This window comes from Trichomycterus rosablanca, chromosome 19 (genome assembly GCF_030014385.1).
Source record: "Trichomycterus rosablanca isolate fTriRos1 chromosome 19, fTriRos1.hap1, whole genome shotgun sequence".
Classification (NCBI taxonomy): Eukaryota; Metazoa; Chordata; class Actinopteri; order Siluriformes; family Trichomycteridae; genus Trichomycterus; species Trichomycterus rosablanca.
The window spans coordinates 6,983,717-7,003,507 of NC_086006.1; the positions used below are offsets into that span (position 1 = coordinate 6,983,717).

The window sequence follows — 19,791 nt, forward strand, 5'->3', positions numbered from 1 at the left end:
TTTTGGGACATCATCAATTATTTTTAAAAATATTAAAAACAGTACAAACAACAGTGCAAAAGACCATTAAAATAAAATACACTATTTACATCACATATTTACATATTATAAAAAAACTAGAAATGTATTGTAGACATACTGTAGTTCTTCCATAAATGCTACATCTTCCATGTTACTATATATAAAGAGTAAGGAGTATTGAAGTCTAAGAGTCTTAAAGGACATTGTATTGCTTGTGTAGTCAGTTTTGTATAATGAATATTTATGTGGTGTACAAAAAGTTTTATTTCCTAGTCAGTAAAAGTAATGCTTGTCAAAACCGCATATCAAAAAGTATAAAAATGTAACTGATATTTACATTTAATTTACAGCAACCTCTGTGAGAAAAAGAGCTTAGTGCTCCAAAATCTATGCAAGGTTCTTCCTAGAGATCATGATGATATAGTGACAAAGCTGGGCCTCATGTAAAGCCCTCTCTCAATGCCAGTGTGTGTGTGTGTGTGTGTGTGTGTGTGTGTGTGTGTGTGTGTGTGCGCATACACGAGAGTGAGAGCAAGAGTGTAGTAAAGACCCAGATTAGCTAGCTATGTGCACAAGTTCAGACGGGTGTTAGCCCATTGTTATTCTTTATGACCATCTCTGCTGTGTTTCCATTGCCCTGCAGCCTTGACCACTGAAGTCAGTCTGAATCCGGTGTGGTGAAATTCCAGGCAGGACTTGATTCATTCCGTTAGTCAAGTCATACTCCCAAATGTTGTCATAGTCGAGTTCCTGGTCATCCGGTTCCACTGGTTTTAGGTAGGAGTTATCATCTGTGAAAGCAAATGAGCAGAGTGCAAAGTTTAACTAGGTGTTTTTTAATACATAAATATGTTAAATCTGTTTAAGACAAAACTAAAGTCAATTACTAGAAGGTAAAGAACTGTACACCAAAGAAAACACAAACAAAAAATACACTTAGAAACTGCTTAACACTTTTACTTTATGAAACAATTTAGAAACTATAAATGGTAACATACAAGTCAAATAGCTTCCATTCCCAAAAGCATCGAAATTCAAATTACTTCCAAAAATCCTAGTGAGTTTAATTTACTTCAGTACCTCCCCAGGCACCAGATGTAAAACAAAAAAATTCTGGATTTGTGAATCCGTTGCTGCTTGCACAGCCCCCGATCTAATCAAGAAGAGCTGGATTACCACACGCCCCCTCTGACACACGTTCTGCTTTTTATCACCTGCCAGAGGTGGGTTCCCACACAGCCATATCAAGTACAGATAGTCATGCTATCCCCTTATACTCGCTGTTACATAGATACAGACTAGTCCTGGTGATCGTATATTTCAGGATGGAGGGAAGAGACCCATACGATCTTCCCTCCCTTAATCACAGCCAAGTGTATTTGTAGTTCGAATACTCCACAGTGGTGTGTTAGCACTGCCAAGCCAACCCAGGCGCCAGATTAAAATCTAGTACATCATGGACAGAAGACAAATATTCAGCAATTACCTGATACAATCAAACCTACAAGGACTAAACTCTTGAATAAATGTTTGTGGAATCCAATCCACACAAATTTTGAGTTTTAGTCTCCCAGTCAAATACAGTGTATGGTGTTTCTGATTGAAGTGGTCACTGAGTGTGTATGATGATTTATTATGTGTAGTTAATGTTAGCACATTATCCAGCTCATTAGTTTCATGTAGAAAGCTCCTGTGTTTCGGGACACTTCTATAAATAATTTGAATGTTGGTTTTATTTGAATTAATAACTGTGAAGCTTGGTGATGCCACCCTAAAATAGACACGTTACACATCCCTGATTTACATTTTATGTCACTGACTTAGAAAATCCTTATTTTAAATTAAAAAAATGTTGCTTTGATGACACTGTATCAGAATCAGCTTAAACCCATTTAAAAACATATTTCGAGACTCGGGAGGTAGTGAGTATCAACACATGAAAAATGTGGTTTATTTAAAAACAGTATTACTTGTACTTGGTATCTTTAAAACCTGTATTAACAGAGGAAGCAATGCTACAGCCCTGCCCTTTTTTCCCTTTTCACTGAGAAATTAACCCTTTAAATTCTTTCACGCTGTAAGCGTAGGAGTTAAAGTCCTACAGAATCGACATTCCATTGAATGCAGTCACAATGATGGGAAAGTAAAGGACACAGCATGGACCGGTTTGACTTATTGGGCAGGACATCAATTACTGATTCTTATATGATCTTCTTAATCTTTCATTACTGAAGGTTTGACTCACTAATCCGAAACTTTGTTTTACTTTTTTGTCTGTGTAGATGCCGGGCTGGCTGATAGCACCGCTAATATGCAAACTCAGACAAGCAGCCACTCAAAACATGATGGTTGCGTAATCAATTTCTTTCTTTATAATCAATTTACAAAAAATATACACACACACACACAAATGTGGTGTTGGAAGATACATTTAAAAAATGTATGCACATTTGTGTTTATTCTAGATGCTGGCAACAAACATCATAAAAACAGTAAATTAATTCCTGTCCTAACATCTTTGGCACACTCCCACACCACCCTAAATATCTAGTTCCAGCCATGCCTATAAAAGACATTGTGATACTCTAGAGGCCATATAACTTTCACATGCCATGCATTTTTACCTGGGGTGAGACTGTAGGCCAACTCCTGTGTCAGTGAAGCCGTAAAGCCTGGGAAAGATCTCTGCAACAAACAAACAAGAAAGAAAATGTGTTTATTTTATACAATTGACTTAATGCTTGTTGAATACAGAGCAGACAAGTCTTTCCACTGTCACACAATGATTTAAGATGGGTGTATAGAAACTTCTTTATGCTCTGCATTTGGATTACCTGTGTGATGTGGTTGTGCTGTAGCATATTTTTGGGGGTGGGAAGCATCTTCAGTCTGGAAACGGCCTGAGCGCGTTGCTCCAAAGCCCACTCTGTATAGTTCCCATTATGCTCCTGTTGTGGATTGCTTTTGTTTCTGCGGCCCAGAGGAGGAGTGCACAGGCGGAAGGATGTGGGAAGGGCTGGAGGGCAACGCTGTTCCATAGAAACCCGTGAGGAGTGCTGTTTTACATAAAAAAAGTGCTGTTAATAATCTTCACTAGAATGATAAACAGCAAATTATACGCAATTGAATTAGAAGCAAAACAAAACTGTTTCAAAATGCTATAAAACCTGCTGTAGCAGAAGGCATTCATATAAACCTGGCCTTAATCCTTTCTTCCTGAGAAGTAAGCCCTATAAAATCTTTCAGGTTGTAAGCAGAGGAGTTAAACATCCCATAGAATTTAATTTCCACAGTGTAGAATAATAAACCAAGACATGTTTGCTTTTCTAGAGCTTCAAGGCTACAAAGCTAGCACTGTGGTGGGTAGTAACACAATACATTACTTTTATATTTATATATAAATATTTTTATTAGGGAAAAAATTTACTTGTAAGGGTTTGATTTTTTCTGTCCCTTGGGTGCTCAGGTGGCGCAGTGGTCTATCGTGCTAGAATACCGCTGCAGAGTGTATGTATGGCTATGTGTGGGAACTCAATTCTGAGAACAATTTGGCACAGAACAGACTTTCCTCATTTATTACCAATATCAATGTACCTTAAATCCAGAACTAACGCAGACAAAAGGTGGACCCTTCTTCATTATGCATATGCATCAATGAATTAGTAATCAGAACTGCAGAGACTTTCCGAGGCATGAGCTCGTCAGATCAGCAGCTGTGTTCTGTGTGCTTGGGCACTGTGAGTCACAGTGTAAATGGAGATAGCAGCTCCAATATCTTGCCCCACTTACCGATACCTTTGAGTCCTCTTCCAGTGTGTACATGCCAGGAGTGCTGGGGTCGTCATACAGGGGCGAGAGAGGCTTGTGGACGGCCAGCATTTCTGAGTGGCGTTGGTTAGCACCAAGCTGGTACTTTATGGAGCTCTGCGGAGTGCTCCAGCTGTTAGACTGATCAAAGAGAGAAGGAAATATGAGGACGGAGAATAAATCTCACTCCATTCTTGACATCTTGCAGTCAGAACATGTAAACCAGGGCAGTTTTTTTTTTTATCAGAGCTTGTTCTGTATATAATATGTAGGTTGGTGAATAACTACAGGTCAAGCTTTGCCATTATCTTCAGAAATGGGCAAGTGCATGTGTACCATACACCAAGAGAATAGTACTAACGTGAATAACCTAAATGCTTGACCTCTCCAGTAAGGAAAGTCTGCAGGCATAAGGTGTCACTGAATGGTCTGGCGCACATTTTATGGGCAAAAGTATTTGGACACCTGACAAGCTTGTTAAACATTCCATGTTAAAAACAAATAGTAATCAAAACAGAGTGACCTCTATGTGATCTTTTTAGTTATAACAACAGCCACTCTTCTGAGAAGTTTTCTTACAATTCCCACAAGACCTTGTGGCCTTTAAAGACCTTGGGCACAGAGGGCACAATCATGCTGGAACAGGAAAGGGCCTTTTCTAAACTGTTGCCGCAACCATTGTTGGAAGCATAGAATTTCCTTTATATAACTTATTTATTACACCTGTTAGCAACTGTTGTGGCTGAAGAAATAAATTCAATGATTATAAGGGGTGTTCCAATACTTTTGTCCATATAGTGTGAACAAGGTCTTTAAAGACTAGATCTCAAACCAATTAATTACCTATTATATAGAAAGTGCTTCTTGTTTCAACATATTTCCAAAAATAGTTGTTCTGTCCCTCCAATTACAGTTCAAGAGACTTGCAGAATTTATGCCAATGAGCACTAAAGCTGTTATGTAGACTTATTTCATTTAATCTGTCATCTGTCTATATAGATATGGCAGGCAGGTCCTAGTTACCTTTGTAAGTGGCACCTTCTGAATGTGTTGGACAGGAGTTATACGCTGAACAGCGCAGTAGGGAGTATTGTAGACCGGTTCCTCTGAGGACAGGTAGGAGACACGCTGAGGGGAGGAGTATCTCAGGGGCAAGGGTGCAGGCCTGTTTTGAGATGACATGCTGTTACTCCTGCTATCCAGTCGCACTGAGAACTGTGTATCAGTGGAGGTGGGTCTGCTGGAGATATACTGCAAATACACACAAGACAAGCTGGTTAAACACTAACCAAACATCAAAGAGATTATAAAGACAGGCTGAATTCTCAGCAGCGAATTTGCTTCAGTATCTTCACCCTCACAACAAGGTTCTATTTGGGCGTTCTGCCCTGCCATGTCAATTAATTAGGCTCCCTGCATCTGCTCCAAATGCTGGGAGGAAGATAGAATATCCTGGCACCAGCCTCATGTGATACCACGGTGAGACTTCAAAGCTATCCACCATTCAGCTCATCTGTTGAGCTATGTTGTGCTGCGTGGGCGAATTCAGTCGTGGAATGTTTCTAATAACAGAAAACATCTAAGACGCTCAGGGACGTCTTTCAAGTTCACTTTTTCCACTACAAGACAGCATTACACGAAGCCGCAGGATAAAGCGCCAAGTAAAACAACCGCGGTGCAATTCGTTCTGCTATGCACAGTGGAGTCTTGCCCAGTAACAGAATTTGCACAGGACGCTAGGTTAATATTTGATAGCTTGGTGTTCTTAAATCTATTCCAGTGCACGGCTTGCCGCTACTCCTCCAAAGTAAACACTTACTGTAAGTAGATTCGTAATGTGGTCTGGCTCATAAAGTTTCTGCAAGTTTTAATTATCATGATATCAGAAAGGTGTTATCTGAAGCACTGGTTATATCGCTCACAATATTATGAATATCAATATCCATATACATGACTTGGGGCTAAATGCATGTTTGTAGATTTATTTTTACCTTTAAAAGAACATTTGAACTGTGTACAAGTGTGTTTAATTTTACATTTGAAATATTGAAATATCAGCCACAATTCAAAAATACCCTTTTTCACACAGATTGGAAATAAATTTGGGGGCTTTGAGGGGAAGTAGTGAGGTGTGATGGAGTCACACTTGTAGGTGTCAGGGGTCAGATTTTGTATGCTTTATATTTCAGATCTGATTCAGATAAGACCCTTTTCTGCTTGAAAATTAATATAATTAATAAAAGTCAGGAAAAATAAGTTAGAGAAAAGGGCCAAACAATGTACAAACGTAGGGAGAAGCATGCCCTTGTCTAGTACGTTTAGCTATTAATTTCTAAGAACAAAGTCGGGTACTGGTGACTGCTTTTATGTATATGAATCAGCAAAACCTTAGATAAATGTTCTGCAGAGCTTGGCTGACAGATCCAGAGTCAGCTTAATAACAGTTCACTTAACACTCTGTCCGACTTATAATATTACTGGTGCAGCTGTACAAACATCACAACAGCAGCACGGAGTTTAACAAGTTAGGATGGCCGCTTACACAGAGAGGCTCGGTGTAACCAGGAGAAAGAGGGTTGTCATCGCTGTAGGGCAGCTGGAGCTCACATGATCCATGTTGGTTCTGTGACTGCTGTGACCCGCGTCCACTGTGCGAATGCTGCGAGCCACGTCCGTTCTGCGACTGCTGCAGAGGATCCGGGATTCCTCGGCTACCCTTGCTCAGTCTCACATTTAACTCTGGAACCTGGAGGAACAGCGACATGGTGAATAACTGTCAACAGCAATATGAATTAGCAAGAGTATATATTCGTTATGTCAAGAGGTCAATGAGTGCTTACTTCTCTCTGAGTTGGAGTGTAGATGATGTCATAGACAGGCGGAGGTGGGCTGAGGACGGGAACATCTGCTGCTTTGAAGTGCTGGATCCAATCCCGGAACTCACTTGCGTTTGGACACGACACCACAATTGGATTGATCAGTTTTCCTGTCCACAACAAAAACACCAAGTGTTGGATTGAAGGCGCATGTTCATGATACATAGTACATTACAAGATTTCGTTTGTACCCTGTTCCCATCCATTAGCCGAGTCTTTCTTATCCATCCATTAAAAAAAGTATTTCTTAATACACCAAGCTACTATCTGGATGGGTGAGACAGCATCCAACCATGTGACACCAGCTTTCTTCAACTTTTTATTCACTACAGCTGTTGTATTGTGACTAAGCAGATGTTCAACTGTTGTTTTTGGCACAATTTAATTTGCAGATGACCTAGATTGATAAGCTTTGTTTTGGTCAATAGAGGACAAAGAAATGCCTTTGTTTATTCCAAAGCCATGGGTAGCCGTGTTCTCTTTTCTGGCGTGCCACTTTGGAGACCACAGCAATTTATTTTGCTGAATGTGGTGTCACATCAAAACAGCTAGTAAAAACTAACTTTGACCACCAGTCAGTGTTAAAGACTTAACTTATTGTCAAAAGCCTATATCATAAGATTTTCCCCAGCAATATAGCATAGAGTTTGAACAGAAATAGACTAATTGTTTAAAAATGAGTTCAGGTCCAGATAGAAACAGTGAATATAACTTAATTAGATCTATGGTGCAGAAGTCATCGTCTGCTGCATCATGTATTAAAACAAAGTAAATGCCAAGGTAATCCTACCTTCAATCTTAAAGGTGTTTGGCTTCACGTCCTGGCATGGAGTGGTGATGGTAATCATGTTGAGGGGAAGTTTTCCCTGGAAGCACAAAGATTACCACATGATGTAGTTCAGTGTTTTATTTTTTGAGGACACTACAGGGTGTTTTGTATGAGTTGATGATTTTTACCTTGTAGAACAGACCATCGCTTTCCTCAGACAGTATAATGAGGTTGTTAGGATACATCACTAGCAGTCTGTCATACTGCTCCTGTTGGGGGAATATACAGCTGTCATCACCAACTGTACTTATGTCAATAGGTTTAACATAATGGTTAGCAAAATAAACCACTTTATACACACGGAGTGCGGCTTCATTTTATTTTTAGGGTGTTTAATATACCACTAAACTCAAACACAGCAAATTAAAATGTATTTTTTGGCATGTGCCAATTTAGATTTTCGGGAAATGTAAAAGCAGCAGTGCTTTTTTACTTGGTAATTCATTGATTTATCTTCAAAGGCTTAGTTTACTGATTTTACCTATGGTGTGTTCACATTAGACTGTGTAAAACAGTTTTATGCTATTTTTCCTTTATTAATGACAGCTACATTAATTTTGTGTGCATTGTCATAGTGGACAATTTTATAGTGAAGTTTTTTGTTCAAAAATGTTAGTTGAAAATGCTGTGTATCAGGAAGACACCTATCAGCTAATTTATGCTATTCTGTGTTACAATGTAGTCACAACTTAATACGGGAAAATATATGATGCTTAAGCTTTGAAAAAAAAGTATTGTTTATAATGTTTGTGCTACCTCTTTAAAATAGAGGTATATATTGTTAAAGAATTCAATACACTATATACCACTATGCTTAGCACAAAGTGCTAACTATTTCAAAACAAGCCATGAAAAAAGCAGACACACAGACGGTTTTTTGTCTTAGTTATATATTAAGTAGGGGAAGAAATGAATATGGAACATGGAATAACCTAGGAGGTTCAGTGCAGGCAGAATAATAAATGTTATACTATAGCATCCATTATATAACACAATTAATCACACGGCTGTTTGTCTGTGTGACAGTTTCTTTGACTCTACAGAATGGAAGCACCAAAAGAAGTTTATAGAACACAAAATGACACTGCGCCCAAGGGCTGCTGCTTTAGACACACTTATTCAATAACGAGACCTGCGCCTTGCCTCCAGCACACACACATACCGTGTTTTCTACTTTGTGTAAACCATACGCACAAGTTCACTGTTGCTTCTGACAGACGATGATTATAATGAAGTTCTCGCTTTGACAGTGCTTGTCTTTGCTTTACACTGGGTGTGTCAAACAAACAGCTGAAGGGTGAGTCAAGTCCATGCGTGAGCAAAGCAAAAGGTTTACACGCCCAGCTAACACAAAGATGTACACGCGTACCTGCTTTCCTTTAAAGAAAGAACCTGTTTGAGTTCTCACTGGTTTTGTGGGACAATGTTTAGATGTTTAATTGTATTCAATAGACTGCATCTTGTGTCTCTGCACTTCTATTGTGTATGGTCTGGTAATGAATGAGATGCCAGATCTCTGCAGCCCTGGGGGTAATTTGAGCTTGTTTTATGTTTTTATTCCTGGGTGTTAGTGAGATAATGTCAGATGGTGCCCCAGGACCTTAGCTGGCAGCACCCAGCACTGACAAATGAATTGATGTAATCTTTAGTTGCGCAACTTTAAGGTACATTTACAACAGAGCATTCATTGTACATTCCCTCAGATCAGCAGAATTTAGAACAAAGAATTAAGAGTGGCGAAAAACAAAACAACTAAGTTTATTTAAACCTGCTTCAATGTTTAACAAACTGCTGGAATCTACACAACCAATTAAGCAAACAGGACAGATAGTTTAGTTTATTTTATTGTATTTGTGGCAGTACCTGGCAGGGTAAGTGCTGTAGTCTAACTTTGGTGACAAAGTGAATTGGGCCCAGACTGTCCCGCTGGGAGCCCTCCCATTCATAGATTGGCTCTCTACTGATGGAGTTTCTCAGCTCTTCTTTTCCCTTTGTGGACTGCTCTGAATTCTGGACCTATAATAATGACAGAAAGATACAAGTTGTTTATTATTGTGTGGTGTAATGGTAAGAGCCATGCTGCTGTTAACAGTAGTGCCTGATTTCCAAGGTTGTGAATCCTGAGCTGGGCTTTTTTATTAAATGAGTTGAACATGTCCAATGCTTTATTACCTTTAAATGTCATTAGAAACCAGGACTGTTAATCCAATGTTGTATCTTATAGTACAACTTATTGTCAACCCAAATTGTTTGTTTTTGGCTGATCATTGAGAAACTGTTACTTGTCAGCACAAGTCCTTCCTTTCATACTGTGGTTAACCTTAATCCTGGCCACAGTCACAGCCACACCCCAGAACAATCGTCATTGAGAATACAGTAATGCTGACCTGAATTACTCACCTAAATTTACTGCCCTCCTCTTGCTATCAAACTGATCATTATCTGTGCTTAATTAGATATGGATCGTGTGTACTGGTTAGGAATGAGTGATATCTACTGCTATTGGCTGAAGTAGACACACAAATCAATTGTTATGGAGCGAACATCAAATTTGGATGTTTATGCTGAGATCTTAATGAAAAGTATTTAAAAAAATAACACAAACATTAAAGAAAGTAGAGTTTAAACTTGTGTGAAGAGAAAGGACAATGCATAACAGTACTGACATTTAGAGTTGTACAGTGCAGAATGGCCGAGAGAAAGAGTAAGGTTGATTTTGGCAATTAGCAAAAGAGTAATACATTTTTGGAGCTAGTCATTTAATTTATGAGTTTCCATGTAAACAGTCTTGCTGTATCCACCCATTTCTGTGTTCCTTTGCTCTCTTTATGACTAATTTTCTCACTCAGTTCATGTTCCCTTATGAATTGTTAAAAACACACAAGATTTTATGTTAAATTCCTATTGTTGTCTAGATGCGGGTTGGGGTTATCAGTGTCCCATGAAATATTGAACTTTTTCACCAAAGCTGTTATCGGCCGTAAGCAATTCAGATCAGAAAACGTTCATTCAGACATAGTCCTTCTTTACCCTGATTCTGGCGTAAGTCTCTGGTGCTATTGCAGTGCCGCCATTGGCCTCGATTTCTTGCTTTAGCAGACCAAACCAGTTGTCCATGTCCTCCTGATTTGAGCAGTAAACGATGATAGGGTTTAGGCCTACACCTGTGAAAGTTATAAACATAAGGTCAAAGGGTGTCTAAAGGCCACAGAGGGGGATGTAGCCATGCACTTAAATGTACTAATAACAATGTATTACATATATCTATCCCCACATATATATATTTATTTATAGGGATCCGAGTTATTTAAACTTGTCATGAACTCTCCTGCTGACTTCAATTACTAATAGTTAAAACTTGTGCAATCCTATGTGTTCAGGAATTGGCATACCAGTTTTATTATCATAACATTATTGCATTTATTATAGTCAACATTGTTATAAGGCCTTTAAACTACGGAGGGATTGTAACTGTTGTAATGTTTGACAGTTATATTTGCTGGAGACTTTTGGTGTATAAGCATGATATTGTTTTTTTTTAATGTGTGTTTACATCATTTAAAATACATATAAGGAAAATGTGTATTTTATAGTACAATACAATACATTAAACAAAAGGTTGAAAGCATATAATTTATTTTATTTAATTAACTTATAATCTATTACTATTAAGCCAAATACTATATATAATATACAGAAAATTACAAGTGGCATCAGAGGAAACAATAAAAGGCTTTTTGTTGCTTCTGGTTTCATCATATTTAGTTTGTGTAAATCCTCATCCTGATAATCTATGTGTTAAATAAAGCAGACACACCTATTGCACTGTTCAAAGTGTGAACCAGACCTGAAATCTGGTTTTATTATCAGTCCCACATACCAGCACATATTGTATCAGCCCAGATATCTCATACACAAGCCCTGCTTTCTCATTTCCAGTTATGGCTTAGCTGTAGCTAAGGCATGCTTTATGGGCTGGGCTTTGTTTTACCTTGCGATTAAAACTGGACGGGGTCAAAAATTCCCACACTGACGGGAGGACAGTGAAAGTCAATACCGTGTGAGGCTGATTGTAAATACTTCCTCGACTGACCTCCCTTGACCCTACACACCCTGTATATAGGGAGAAGCAAAGGTCTGTGGTTATGTTTTTTTTTTAACCTACAGTGTTTTAGTAATCTTTCTGATAAGATATTGGAAGTCATGAATCATTTCTTCTGGGATTTTAATACCTTCAATGTTTTAGTTACTTTTTCCTATGGTGTAGTATCCTTACTCATCTAGTCAATAAAAATGTTTATTTGACTCATATCCTGGTTTACATTGCTCTGAGTGCCTGGCACGACTTTGACAAGCATTGTTCATTGACTGGGCATACCAATAAAACAACCTCTCTCAGGAAAAGAAGCTGAGCATATTGGTGAACCACTTCCAAGTGAAAACATCCGACAGACATTAGGTGGGCTAACAATCATGTGGAAGTGAAGTCTGTTCCAGGAATGTGGAATAATTTAGCTGGGATATGGATGAAGACCAGAGGAAGTGCTCATTATGTTCAACAGCTGAGCAAGTTTAGGCGCACCTGTTGTGTAACAAGAGGGCCTTCAAGGACGATTTCACCCTTCCATGACTTCTAGCAAATGGAGGCCCCTCTTGTTAGTCTTAGGACTGGAAAGAGGGCAAGAGGGTCATAGTACTTATGAATCACTGGCATGTCGGAACGTAGGAAGTTCTTGTGGTTGTAAATAATGTTAAGACTTTTGCTTTCTGATCTAAGATTTATAGGAACTGGGTGGTGGATTTTAATAGACAATGAATACATTTCATTGGCCAAAATTAGTCATTGCATGAAAGTCTTATTTGCAGACGACGCACAAGTGACACCCCAACATTCATCTGTTTTGTATAATGGTTAACTCACCATTGATTTGGAATGCAAAATCCTGCGTCTCCCCATAGCTGGTTCTATTTTGCACCTTAGAAATAGAGAGCTCCTTTAAAGGAAGTGTCCCCTACAATAAATCATAATTAGTCATGATTTTAAACTTTTTAATACTTTGTATTTAGGTATTAGTGTCAGATCATCAAACTCTGAGAATTGTTACATTTATTGTGACACTCATACTCAGTGTTGTATTGTTCTGACCTGATAGGTGAGTCCAGTCGTGTTGTTGGAGACAAAATGAAGGTGTGTTTGGAACAAATCCAGGTAGCAGTCATGTATATCCTGCATCAAAAAAGAAACATAATCCTTCGATTATTTATGCAATTTAAGAAATTACTCTAGCAATATTGCAACCTGTAAATTTCCACCGCAATAACTGATTTTTTTACGGATTAAAAGATTATATTTTGAATCATCAAGCTCAACTCCTGTAGAGTAATCAAACCATCAGAGGTTCACTCAACAGTTAAAAACCAAGAAAAGCTTTCACAAGCCTGGTTTGCTAGTCACACTTCCCGGCACACTGCTCAAGTGTACTTTTCCTATCGTCAAGTCCATGTTATTAATTATTGAACAATGTTGTGAAAATTATGCGCCTATGTAAATATTTCTGCCTGAAGGGAGTGGTGCGGTCCGGCCTCCTGTAGTCACAGCAAGTCTCATTTTAGACAGCTTTCACAGGAATTTACTAAAGTCCAGTCATTTCCTTTCCCCTGACAGAACAGGTTCAAATAAAATATTATACAGTGCGCAACACAGTGCCTTCATAACTGTGGTGTACTAGTTGCAAAACAGTAGCTTTTCCCAAGTTCATTTATAATGGCTTGTTTTGTTCCACGTTTATTTCCTCCTTCCTGTGAGCAAACAGTTGTATCATATCAGACAGAGAGAGGTTCCCACACTTCAGTGCTCTATCAGCAGCTTCATCACAGGCTTTGTGCCCAGGGTGAGTGTGATCCGCAACACTGGCATGTTTCATAGGCCTGCGTGTACTGACATGCACGAAGCTCTACACCAAGTTACATCGATTAATCTCCACTAATACGTAAGACGACAAGCAGCACAATTCATACAGCGGCACTGAGACATCCTGTACTCTACACTTGTCTGGATTCGGATCATTGCCGATGAATAAGTAGATGAGCAATGAGTCGCAACTTTGAACAGAAAGGAAAGTCGTCATGTTTATCACAGAAATAGAAATTAGAATTAGAAAAATGTCTGAACAGAAATGACAATAGTGTCAGAATGTGCAGATCTGCTTTTACAAAACCAATAAAAATTTAAGTGGTGTTCCAACTTGCATATAAATGTAACTAACTGGGGAACAATCAGGCTAACTAACTACAAATTATGTATGTTTCTTGAAACTCTGTAATTCTCTGATAATTGAAATATTTAATATGATTGATTCAAAAACCACAAAGATTACCTGGCAGTGCAGGAAACGGAATCGCACTTTGGAGCTGTGGATCAGCCTGCCGTAGTTCTTCACGTTAATGCTGCTTTTCTTCCAGCCATTGACTGGGTCATAAGGAAACGGCGGGTCCCATTTGATGTTCTCGATCTTCTCAAGATCTTTAGGTGACATTTCCTGTATTTACAAACATTATCAGAATGCTGTCCTTCCAGCACATAATACTACACAGTACTGTAAAAGTGAAGGATGGCTGGTTTCTTTGCAGACTGTTATAAATTCCTCACCTTCCTTGGTGTGACGGTGCAAAGTATGTTGATGATGCTGTTGGACTTCTCCTGCCCCTCCTGCGGATTCTTTTTCCGGAACAGTCGGCTGCTACTCGGAAAACACACGACAGTGTTTAGTCAGGCTTTTTTTTATATAACCATTCACAGTTCTGGGATTAAATAGATCCCAGTGGCTCTGTCTATCCCAGTGACCCAGTAGTAATTCGGAAATGTAACAATATAATTAGACTTCGCTGGACAGTCCAGACAAAAGACTTAACATTACATTTCCATTAGCCCTTTTGGACATCCTATTGCTTGTACTAGTCAATGTATTGTACATCCCACTCCAGATGCATTTACACAGAGAGCACAATAGGGCTTATGTTTCTGGACCCAAAGAATAGATAGCAGAAAAAGGTTCAAATGTCATCCTTTGTCACCCGTGACCCCCATTTGTAACCATTACTGTCAAATGTCTATAATGTAGTCTTTTCTGCACATTCATGAGAAAGGAAGTCAGGCTCAATCTACATTTGTTTCCTTCTATCTGTTCATCCTTCTATCTGTTTTTAATGCAATTAGCATGACAACAGCAGGATCATTTATGCTCAGGGGGATTGATGGTATCGGTGGAATTCTATACAAAATTTCAGTGTTCAAGAATTTTGGCATCCAGAGAACTTAAAATTTATTTTGTGGCATAATAAAGTAATCCTAGGTATTATATCAGCTTTCATAAGGTTTTAAAGATGACAACTGAGTGAACCCACTCTGTAACAAACAGGAAGAAGGAACACTGACACCTTTGTTCTTTATCAACTGTCCGTTCACCTGTTACTGACTTTGTGTGAGAGAAAGAACTAGCAACGGTGACTTTATGGGGTTATCACCCTGTGTTTGGACTTGGCAACACTAAATAGAGCAAATTTAAACCTTGAAAAGTCTGATTGGCCAAACAGTCTTCAGCTGTAGTGAAACATGACTGAACCTGTCATGATGCAAACTGACCTGTGTGTAATAAAAACACAAGAGCTCTTTATGGTTTATTGTACTTTTTACCCACCCACACACCTTCAGACTTCTGACAAAAACAAACGACAGCTCTGCGAAAGTAAGCGCAGTGCATTTCTTGAATAAATAAAAAAACAAGGTCTAGTCAATTAGCAATCTACATGACAGATCCTTGATATAATTTTACTGATTTTTAAATTTTATTATTTAGTGTTCATTCCTTTTTATTTGTCACATGCAAAGTTAACAAACAATTATACTAAATCTATTTAATTAACTACTAATGTGTGTTCTTTAATGTTACTTCTAAGTCTACTGTTCAGTGTGAGAATTTATCTTTGACAATCTGTAACTTGCAAAAACAATTTAATACAACCCACCCGAACACTGACAAAACACTCCCTCACTCTTTAATACTCCCCATCAGAAAAATTCAAGGGCTACCCTGGTGGCCCCTCTCTTTGTATTGTTTTGGTAATCCAGCCCCTCACTTTTAATGAACAGCACTGGTATACTGTATAAACCGGCGGCATGAGCTGACACCAAAACACTCTAGGCAAGCACAGGCAGTGCTCACTGCTGGCAAATGTCAGCTAGAAACAGAAGATTATCTTCATCCCACCCTGGAACAGTATTGACACCTGTGAGTCTCTGCCTGCATATAAACTGTGTTTCTGTCTCTGAGCTAATGAGAATTTCAGACATCAGGGTGATTTGGCAGAGGACTAATTAGCAAGTGAATGCCTATAAAAGCACTGCCACATGTATAGCAACTTTCACCACATCCTCAGGGGAACAAGTGTTTAAAAGACATGAAAAAATACACTGTTACAAAAAAGGTTATAAAGTAAATCCAAAGCTAAAGCATGTGTTTCAAGTACATACCTAAACATGATTACACTGACCAAGAGTGACCAAGCTCTAATATCTCTTTTATGTAAAAAAGATGACTAACATAGTCATCTGTCAAACTTAAGAACTAGGAGCCAAACAGCATATTTAGAGGACAGATCAAGGCATTCCAGGGATGAATTAAAATGTCTTTCCGTGAGTCAGTTAAATAACAAGAGGCATCATTTTCAGGGCATAGATAGGCTCACTACTCTCAAATACAAATTCCAAACATAATATCAACTGGAATTTTCAGTCTCAGATCAAGATGGACTAGTACTGACTCAGAATGGACTTAAAGCAGTGCCTTTCTATGGAAAGATTCAAGATTTAAGCCAGATTTAAATTCGGATGAGGTACATTGTGGTGATTTCAGTTTTATACAAAACATCAACATGATTATGGACCAAATATGTATGTATTTTTAGCAGGGAAGATCAAGACAGGCCAGAATGAATTAAATTAAGACAAAAGCAATCTTACCATGGATCAGTTAAATCAAGCTAAGGATAAAATATTACTTTTTTATTTTGTTTTCAAACCTGTGCTGTAGTGATATATGATCAAAACAGGATGTAAATGGTGGATAAACTCTCAATGTATTATAACATTTTATGTTGATTATTGGTGGTTTTTGACATCAGTTTATTAGATAAAGAATCCATACAAGACAATCATCTGACAAACTCTGTGTAACTGTCACAGCTGTACACCTCTGTACACCTCTGTAAAGCAACAGCAATAGTGTGTATATGAAGTAACAGTAACGTGTTCATTACCTGTTGCGGCGTATGAAGCTCTTGCTGGAGTATCTGAAGTTGTGTTGTGGGACGCATGACATGCTACTCCCCATGTCGATCCTTGTTGTGTTTGTTTCTCCTCACTGAGTGAATCGGTCTCCCAGGGTCAGGCGTGTATAATTCCTTATCTGTAATCCAAACTGAGCGGAGTGTGTGTTCAGCAGAGAGGTGAGACTGATACTGACTGAGGGAGCAGAGGGAGAGCGGTGTATAGCGGGAGTGTGCCAGTGGGAGGGTCCACAGCGAGGTGTGCATGTGTGTGGGTGGGACGACGGTGAAGGTGGGGGGGGTTAATTAAGGTTTAGAACAAAGAAAGAAGTGTGCCTTTTCACACCTATCAGTGGCCAAATGGCACTCGTTTCAATGTTTTGAAGACGATCATGAAAGACTGTAGGAGCCAAATGGTGGTGTCAATCAAGACACTGGCAAGTCTGGACATGATCATGCAATGTACAATAACTGATGTTACAGACTTCTATTTTTCTACACTTGAACACTTTACTTTAAGTTTTTATAATTTTCTTTATTTTAATTTACTACGTTCGTGTGAAATAATAAAGCAATAAGCCACGAGAGGCCGTGCGTTACTGTGATTTTAGCACGGGGATGACGTTTTTGGCACGACACGAAGCGGAGTGCCTAAAACTTCTTTCCCCGTGCTAAAATCTTAACAGTAATGCACGGTCTCGAGTGGCTTATTGCTTTTATAAAACGGCGGTCAACATAAAATATAATAAATACAACAATGTTTAATTCATAAATGTATTTATTGTGTATAAACTTACAATAAAGCATTCTTCCGCGACGCAAAATAGTTCGATTAACAGTGTTGCTAGGCAACATGAGGGCGAAAATAACATTAATTTTTTCTATTCAGTGGCGTATTAATATGGAATGATGTGAGGTGGTCATAGGTGTGAGTTTATCGGGGATTTTACAACGGCTTCGAACGCGGCTCAGCCAATCAGATTTTAGGACCGGAACTATCCGTTTTATAAGTATATTTTTAGTTGTGCTTGACTGTATAGTTACATTATTTACATTATTTACATTAAATTCGTCCCCCACAAGTTTTATGTTAATCTTATATGCTTATATGGACATTCATGTATTAGCACGCATTTTTAGATTTTTTCAAGCAGATTTTATTGAATTACAGTTCAGACAACAGAAACATTTGCATTTAATACTACTACTAGTACTTCTATAATAATAATAAGAAGAACATTATTAATAATAATAATAATAATAATAATAATAGTAATAATAATAATTACTGCTGCTGCTAATAATAGAAATAATAATAATAGTTACTACAGCTACTACTGAAGTATATTATTATATTATTATTATTATTATTATTATTAATAATAATAATAATTATAATAATATTTAAAATGTTAATTACAAATATTAATATTAAAAATGACATGGTGCAACACAGTTAAATTATTATTTGCACACAGTTAACATAAGTAAATCATACAAAAAGTACATACACATAATGTGTTAAGTGTCTGTGTTAGAAGCCACATACATTTTCTATTTGCACACTTGTTATAATTAGCTAGTCCACAATACATATTCCAAATAATTTAATTAAATAAAAAATAAATACTATTTAAACCTATTAAGATCTATTTTAAAAAGTTTTAAAAAAATGCAAACTAAAAGAACTGTACCCAAGATTTAAATTACTGCAGTGCAAGCATCTTAAATAAAAGCAAATTTTTTCTAATTATGGTGAACCATAGATTAGTCATCAAACTATCTGAACATTATCAATTTTTTTAATGGTGTTCATTTTCTTTTGTACTGTATTCATTTTATGTCAGGTGTAACATGAAAGGTTTCACCCATTAATCCAAAGACATTGCTTTAAAATTGAGGTCAGTTGTGTTTCTGTTGACTAGATAACTGTATGTTTGAAGATATTAAAGTTAAAAATAGTCAGTTAAACACACCCAGTCAGTAAACATTATTTATCTTTCTTGTATTATTGACTAAAGCATTTGTGGACAGTGTGAGCTCTGGAATCCCTGGATCAGAAGGTCTGTGTAAATTCCTGATGATCAGCTCAGTGATGAGATCTCTGACTGACAGGCCCTAGGGTGCCACTGTTTAAGGACAGAGCTGTTTTGTATTCCTTCAGCCTTATTTGCATAAAAAAGTGTCGTTGTGGGTTGTTGAGTATTTGCTGATATGGGGGCTATCATGTAATCACATTATAGCCCAGCCAGCTCTTATGCAGTCGTTTAGGTGAAGTACAAGACAATCTGATTTGGATGTGTTTGTTGTTCTGATATGACTCTTCAAAGTGCAGCGAGTATGAGTTTATCAGAAACATGTAAAGAAATCTATGTAGGACTGTTGCTGTAATCTGATCTTTGCCCACTGAACATAAATGATGTACTTTGCATGTATAGTCAGGAATACTTGTCGTTAAAATAGTGTGATTAGTGTAGTTTATTTAAGCATTTGTGTTTGCATTTCTTGACTGATGGATTGCTGAGACCGTTTCAGACATATTTGTTTAAAATCCTTGTACAAACCCCAAGGAATGAAAGCACACAGTTATTGTTTGGGTGACAGTTGAAGAAGGACATTTACACATACGTGTAAAAATGTACAAAATAAACTGTATGTTTACAAAGTATTATCCTCACTATTGGATAAAGATATGTTTTCTTATCCTGCCTTAATGCTCAGTGGCAGTTTCAATATACTGTACGTTATTGTATTGCAAATACATTTGGTAGTGCTGTCCCAGTGACTGAATGATTAAACTGATTATTATGACACCTAATTTAGTAATAATTTAATAATTGACATTTATTCTTTAGTTACTTAAACACAGTGCAGTAAAATGTAAAAAAAGTCAAATTGACTTATTTTTTTTAAAGAATTTTAAAAAATGTAGCA

At 37.7% G+C, this 19,791-nt stretch overlaps 1 protein-coding gene across 1 annotated transcript; it reads right to left on the reverse strand.

Moving 5' to 3' along the window:
* Window positions 1–192: 192 nt before the first annotated feature.
* Window positions 193–16,922, reverse strand: plekhn1 (pleckstrin homology domain containing, family N member 1). Its single transcript, XM_063015772.1, has 16 exons — window positions 16,849–16,922; window positions 14,183–14,273; window positions 13,911–14,072; window positions 12,680–12,760; window positions 12,455–12,545; window positions 10,564–10,697; window positions 9,397–9,549; window positions 7,662–7,742; window positions 7,495–7,570; window positions 6,669–6,814; window positions 6,371–6,574; window positions 4,852–5,079; window positions 3,811–3,969; window positions 2,856–3,077; window positions 2,646–2,706; window positions 193–812 (listed from the first exon to the last, which is right to left on the reverse strand). The coding sequence occupies exons 1-16, from the start codon at window positions 16,920–16,922 to the stop codon at window positions 628–630; spliced, it is 2,148 nt and encodes a 715-aa protein (XP_062871842.1). The 3' UTR covers window positions 193–627.
* Between the last annotated feature and the right edge of the window lie 2,869 nt (window positions 16,923–19,791).